The 7,157-nt window shown below is 49.6% G+C and overlaps 1 protein-coding gene across 4 annotated transcripts in view; it reads right to left on the reverse strand.

The window, feature by feature from the left end:
- Pabpc4 (poly(A) binding protein cytoplasmic 4) overlaps positions 1 to 5,402 on the reverse strand; it is a 16,074-nt gene extending 10,672 nt beyond the window's left edge. For all 4 annotated transcript variants that reach the window (XM_005353290.3, XM_005353291.3, XM_005353289.3 and 1 more), the window contains exons 1-2: positions 4,516 to 5,402; positions 1,508 to 1,701 (exon numbers count right to left, since the gene is read on the reverse strand). In XM_005353290.3, coding sequence (XP_005353347.1) covers positions 1,508 to 1,701; positions 4,516 to 4,708 — 387 coding nt within the window. In that variant the 5' untranslated portion in view covers positions 4,709 to 5,402. The remainder of the gene's footprint in view (positions 1 to 1,507; positions 1,702 to 4,515) is intronic.
- Positions 5,403 to 7,157: the final 1,755 nt, after the last annotated feature.

Genomic DNA, 7,157 nt, shown 5'->3' on the forward strand with positions numbered 1-7,157 from the left:
AACAACCCAGGAGATCTGGGTGGAAACCAAAGTGCTTAGGAAGAGATGGCTTCTCAACCACGTGAAGACTGAAGAATGCCTCTGAGACGGCTAAGTAACAGGTTCTAGAAACACTGAGCCTCTGTCCTCCCCTAGCCCCTAGCCAAAATGAAAACTGTTCAAGCTTCCAAAAGCAGGTAACATGAAGGCAGGGAGGGTGGAGAATAAGCACAGGAAAAACACCTGCCAAAAGGCCATCTCTCATCATCCAGCCGAGGGCTGCCTGGAATGCAGCCCTGTGCTCGACCATATAAACCATAAGATTACATACTTGTAATCTCAGCACTTGGGAGCTGGAAACATAAAGGTCAGAAGATCAAAGTCAAAGTCACCCTTGGCTACATTCTATACAAGAGTTCAAAGCCAAGCTGAGCTATATGCACTCCATCTCAAAACAACCATCCTTCCTTCCTCAGGTTACATGAGGCCGTGGTTGGGACGATCTCCAAGGACTTCTGTGAGGATTCCATTCCCAGAATGGGATCCAGCTTGTGGATGAGGATCTGCCCAATGGTAGACCTCTAGTAACAGCTACTCAGGATGCAGAGACTCAGGGAAATCACAAGTTCAAGCCAGACTAGGCAACTTGGTGAGGTGTCTCAAATAAAAGTAAAGAGGGCTAGGGATAAAGCTCGCTGGACCCCAGAGGCTTTATGCAGAGATGGGGGAGGGAGTTATCAACAACCCTAATGAATGCACCCACTCACACACACAAAGATAGAAGACAGAAAAGCTACGAAGATAGCCCCAAAGCTACAGAGAAACCCTGTCTCAGAAAACCAAAAACAACTAGGAATGCGATTAGAGGGAGCAAGCCAAGAGTAAGTAATGGGGGTATGATATGATGGAGATCATTATGTATATATAATGTATAAGGCCCCGAGGTCAAGTCCTAGGACTGAAGAGGGAGATCTCCATTTTCAGCATTTAAAAAATGACCACACCCAAATGTCTCTAATTCTAAGGCACTCTCCCTTTCATATTATCTTGTTTTGAGTCTTTCTACACCCCAGGCTGTGTTTGAATGCCCTAGATAGCTCCTATCTCAGCCTTGACAGCATACCACACCCGGCCGGGCTGTGGAGGCACACGCCTTTAATCCCAGCACTCAGGAGGCAGAGGCAGGCTGATCTCTGTGAGTTCGAGACCAGCCTGGTCTACAAGAGCTAGTTCCAGGACAGGCTCCAAAAACCAAGAAACCCTGTCTCAAAAAAAAATAAATAAATAAAAAAAATCCACGAAATATTTAGCTAAAATAATGCAATGCTGGGGCTGGGATGTGGCTCAGAGGTTAAGCGCTCTGGCTGCCCTTCTGAAGGTCCCGAGTTCCATTCTCAGCAACCACATGGTGGATGCTCATAACCACCTATAGAGATGTGGTGCCCTCTTCTGGCCTGCAGACATACATGCAGACAAAACTGCATACATAATAAATATTTTTTTTAAAAAAAAGATTTTTACTGCTTACCTTACAGGACAGGATGTTTCCAAAGGCTGAAAAGGTATCATAAAGTGCCTTGTTGTCTATAGATTTGTCCAGGTTCTTGATGAAGACATTCCCCACACCAGACTTTCTCAAAGAGGGATCCCTCTGAGACCACATGATCCGGATTGGCTTTCCCTTAATCACATCAAAGTTCATGGTGTCCAAGGCTCTCTCAGCTGTAGAAGAGGAACATATTTTAATTAAGAATGCTAAACATCAACCAAGATGACTATCACTATTCCAGATCACTCAACTATTAATACCCGATTGAAAAATAAGGTCCCCAGCCATGGACTATGCTCATGTTCCAGGGTCTTCACTGGCTACCAACCCTGCCCAACGTGAGCAGCCAAGAGTCACGCCTAGACCTTTCAAAGATTTAATCAGAATTCTACAAAATCTTAGGAATTCAGCTGCCCTACCAAGCCCACCAGGTGCCACAGAGACAGTGAAGTGCCAAAAAAATCTCAGCACAGGAAGATCACAAGTTCAAGCTCAGCCTGGGCTACGTAAGGTTTCCAGCTCCACAGTCCAAGCAAGGCAGCTGGGTGCTAGCTCTTGATCCCAGCCATGATGTGCAAATTTCCTCCCAAATTAAAACATATTCCATCCTACAAGAAGTACATACGCAGGAAGGTAGAAACAGCTCAAAATGGCTTTAGGAAGTCCCTGAAACTGATCAGATTCACTAGGGCACTCCCTGCAAAAAAATATTAAAGTCACCCCCTCCCCCAGTGGGAAGCAAGGCAAGCTGCCAAGTTGCTCAAGAGAAAGCTGTGAAAATGTTGAGAGTGGACCGGCTGCCTAGAAAAAGCAGGAACTAGCAAAGCAGCCTAGAAGAGGGCTCCAGCTTTGTGAGCAGTCACACACACTGGAGAGGGCTTTGGTCATGTAGCTAGCTGTCTCACCCAATCAAACTCATTGGCTTTTGTTGGCATCTTCACTGGTATCCACGCTTTGTTCTGCCATGGGCTCTTATTTGGGGTGTGTTGTGCTGCCAGGAGGTTTTACCACATGGCAAAGGCAGGTGGATCCCCCAGTTCAAGGCTAGCCTGGTTTACATTAAGAATCGAGCTATTCCAGGTGGTGGTGGCGCACACCTCTATCCCAGCATTAAGAGGCAGAGGCAGGAGGATCTCTGTAAATTCGAGGCCAGCCTGGTCTACAAGAGCTAGTTCCAGGTCAGCTATGACTGTTACACAGAGAAACCCTATCTCAAAAAAACCCAAGAATTGAGTTCCGGTACAGCCAGGACTACATAGAGTCCCCGTCTCAAAAACAACAAAAAACCAAGTAGGCAAGCCTAGTTCTCACCTTACCCTTACTTCAAAGCAGGAAAAAGACGAGCAACAGGCCTAATAGTAGGACGATGTCCAATATGCAGCGACCCTGGCTTTAATCCCTAGCATTACCAAGAAAAGGGAAAGCTCCCTAAACTGCTCAACAAATCCAACCATCTAATCAGCCAAGAGGATTTACTCCCAACCTTGCCCATAGCATGTGGGCTAAATCTTCATGGGCGCTGGGGACTGTGGCTGGGCAGAGGGTAAACAAGCCAGTTCAGAGAAAGTCTGGTAGGAGCTTATCCCTAAGTCTGCAAACTCAAACTATTCCATTATATCAGCAGTAAAGGAGCCCATCCCAACACAATCCCTGATCTATTTCAGACAGCACCAGGAGTTGGTAAGCTGGCAAATCGGGCTACACTTATTTATAGCAGGCAGAAAGTCCTACAGAGGTATGTGTTGGCAGACACACCGACCAATGGCTTCTGCTATCTCTAAGAGACACAACTTTCGTTAAGAAGTCAAGAAAGAAAAAAAAGAAAAAAAAAGAAGTCAAGAAAGCAAGGCAACAGCCAAGGGACTCCATTACTCTCCCGCTTAAAAAAAAAAAGCAAGCCCCCTCTTTAAACCCCCATGGGCAAGCAATAGGATTAGCTTCTCTGACAATAGAAATACCTGTAGTCTACTAGACCAATTCTCTGGTCTTAGCTGCAACCCGGGGAGAAAAAAAGTGCCTCATCAATGTTAGGAAAACAGGGGCCTAAGACATCCTTGGCCACAGGATGGCTCGGGTACGGCCTCCACCCCTCCCCCAGCAGTGGTCTCTGCAGTTGCTCCCTTTTAATCTGGAGTCACGTGCAGCCCCCGGTTGGGTTTCTCCAGGGCTTATCCAAGGCTTGCCTGCAGTCTCCACTGCTCCACCTGGGACGGCAGAACACTGCACTGGGAGCCCAACTTGGTGTGGTTCTTTTCTGTCACAAGGGGTTTCCACAACCATAACGCACCACCCACAGGTGCCCACGAGATTTAAAGCGACCCCCCCCCCAGACTACCTAGGCACCGTCCTCCACAGCCTAGAGCTTCACCAGAGCTGAGCAAAGTCCCCAAAAACACTGTGGCAAACGTGGGGGTGGGGGGTGGGGAGGTGGCCGGGTAGATGCTGTTGGCGACACTAGCAAAGCTGCCCTCAAGGTTAAGGCATGAAATTGTTCCCCTTGCTTCCCACTGCCCTACAATCACCCTAATCAACACAAAAATCAAGATTCTGGACAGGTTAAGGGGCGGAGAGGGCCAGCAGCTTTGCAACCTGGTGGTGGGCACTGCTTCAAGCCATCGAGGAGTGCCAGTCCATGGCAGGGTCTACAACAGACCCACTTCGGCTTGAGTGGAACTAGACACACTAGACCAGTCCAGCCACTTCATTCAGATCCCAATTTACAATCTCCTGGCGTTCCAACCCCCACTCCACCCCACCCCCACCCAGTAGCCCAAGGTCATCAGGTTAGGAGTGGTGGAAGCCAGACTGGAAGCCGGGGTCGTGACCACGAGCTCGGCTCTCAAGCACCGCGTCTTGCTTCCACCGATGGCTTCTCTGGCATCGTGCTGTCACGTTCCTCGCCAGCTCTTGCCAGATCGGCCTCCGTCTACAGGACTCCTAAGGTCCCCCCGGAATCTCCCGACCGTTTAGACACTGTTTCTACTCACCGTCAGCTGGCTGCTGGAAGTTGACGTAGGCATAACCCAGAGAGCGGCGGGTGATCATATCGCGGCAGACCCGGATGGACAGCACAGGCCCCGCAGGACTGAACTTTTCGTACAGCATGGCTTCGGTGACGTCCGAGTGCAGGTCGCCCACGTACAAGGAGGCCATGGGGTAGCTGCTGGCCGCAGCGTTCATCTCCCCACCCCCCACCACCCCGAGCCCCGCCAGGACTTCTTACAGGGCTCACTGCAGGACAAAAGGGGCTCCGAGGAGCCGTGGCCCGCGCCGCAGCGCACAGGTGGCACCAGCGACACCGGCAAAGGCTGGAGCAGGCGGGACGGGAGTGCGGGAACGCTTGCACGGAACCGCAAAAGCCCCAAAGACAAAAGGCTTTCAAAAACAATATGGCCCGCTCCTGGAGTTTGTACTCTCCAGCTGTCCTAGCTTGGGGCTTAAAAATAAAAATTAAACTAGGGAATCCCCTGGCAAAGGGGGCCAAAAAATTTTTTTTCAAGAGGCAGACAGATGCTGCGCTCAACAGCGGCCCCGGGGACACGCGTTTCTCGATAAATATAGGCCCCGGGCTCCCGGCGGTTTACAATTACAGCGGCCCGGGAAGGGGGAAACAGAATCTTTGCGGGTGCCGGCGAAGGGCAGCGGACACGTGGTGCGGCCGGCCGGGGCGCGGGGCTGCCACGCGGCGCAGAGGCGTGCCGTGCGGGCTGGGGGCGGCTCACCACCGGACGGACTGACGCGGACAGACAGGCAGGCCGGAAACGTACGAAAGTCACTTCCCCGCGGGCACTCAGCACGATTCGCTCTCCCGTTTTTTTTTCTTTTTCTTCTTTGCTCTTTTTTTCTTTTCTTTTCTTTCTTTTTTTTTTAAGGTTTTTAGGCTTTTTTGTAATTTTTTTTTTAAGCTTTTTCTCTTTTTTGCTTCAGGCTTGCTGAGCCCGAACGCAGCACTAGCTGCTGCGACCCGGGGCGGAGAGAGGCGGCCGGGACAGCCACCGCTCCATTTATACCCGCCCGCCCCGGGCGCTGCTGGTCGAAGGGCGCCTCGCGACCTGGGCGCAGTCGTGCCCGCCCACTCTGCCCGGGGGCCCGAGGCGGGGCGGCCACACGAGAGTGACCTGGAGCGGCGGCGAGGCGCCACAGCGACCCCTGGCGTGCGGAGGACCGGCCGCTCGCACCCGCCGAAGAGTCTCAACACCCGTTAGACGGAATGGAACCCACGCAGCCAGAACGTTAAAAAACAGCCACGAGACAGGGCGGTGGTAGTGCAGGCCAGCCTGGTCTATAGAGCGAGCTCCAGGACAGGCCCCCAGGGCTACAGAGAAACCCTGTCTCGAAAAACTAAAATAAATATAATAACCACGAAATGTCTACTTCTACACAAAGGGATGCTAAATTACAGTTAATAGGTGGCTCCACTAAATGGTCGAGCTGAATACACAAGACAGACTGAAGTTTTGAGAACATATAACCTTGAGGTTGGATTGTAGAGGTCACTGAGTTCGAGGCCAGCCTGGTCTACAGAGTGAGTTCCAGGACAGTCAGAACAACGCAGAGAAACCCAGGCTCCCAAAACCAAACCAAGCTGGGCTGTGGTGGCACACGCCTTTTAATCCCCAGCACTCAGGAAACAAAGGCAGGCAGATCTCTGTGAGTTCAAGGCCGGCCTGGTCTACAAGAGCTAGTTCCAGAACAGGCTCCAAAGCTACAGAGAAACCCCGTCTCGAAAAACCAAAACCAAAATAAAACAAATAAGCATTTATATAGAGCATTTGATCTCTCCCCAGAGAAGTCAACCCAGACCACCCCGTCAGCTAAAGTAGCCTGCCAACATTCATAATCACGATTATATCATCACAGTTTCTTTAGTTTGAAATTTCTATTATACCAAAAAATATGCTGTGCAAACCAATGATGTGCACCCGTGAGCCAAAACTTTGAACCCTGACTCTGCCCAGGTGTGGTGACACAGGGCTCTACCCGACCATACCTTTAACACTTAAGACGCTGAGTCAGGAGGACTGAGAGTTTGAGGATTGCAGTAGGATCCTGTCTCAAAAACTTATACACAAACAAATATTACCTAGGCTATATATGATCAAGTGTGTGTGAGCGTGTATGTAAAACTGGAAACCGCAGTCTGGGGGTGGAGTTCAGCTATAGAATGTGTCACGTGTACAATCCCCAAAAGCTTATAAAAATGGGCACAGTGGCCAGCCTGAGCTAGATGAAAAAAGAAAAAAAAATGTAGAGAAAATGTGAGTAAAACTAGGCTTGGAGGACACCTCCCAACTCTTGGGAATTGGAGGCAGGTGGATCTCTGTGACTTCGAGGCCAACCTGGTCTACAGAGTAAGTTCCAAAACAGCCAGGGCTGTTTCACAGAGAAACCCTGTCTTGAAAAACAAAACAAAACAAAACAAACAAAAAAAAACAACAAAAAAAAAGGATTTAGGCCTTATATCTAAGATATATTTACCTGCAAATATTCCAAAATCTGAAAAAAAGGAAGGATTCAATGCACTCTGGTCTCAAGCATTTTGCCTATTTCCTTATTTAGTGTCTGTCTTTCCCCAAAAAACAAGGTTCATGGTAACAAGAACTTAAAATGGCACTTTTTTTTTTTTTTT

This window comes from Microtus ochrogaster, chromosome 10 (assembly GCF_000317375.1).
Source record: "Microtus ochrogaster isolate Prairie Vole_2 chromosome 10, MicOch1.0, whole genome shotgun sequence".
NCBI classification, from domain to species: Eukaryota; Metazoa; Chordata; class Mammalia; order Rodentia; family Cricetidae; genus Microtus; species Microtus ochrogaster.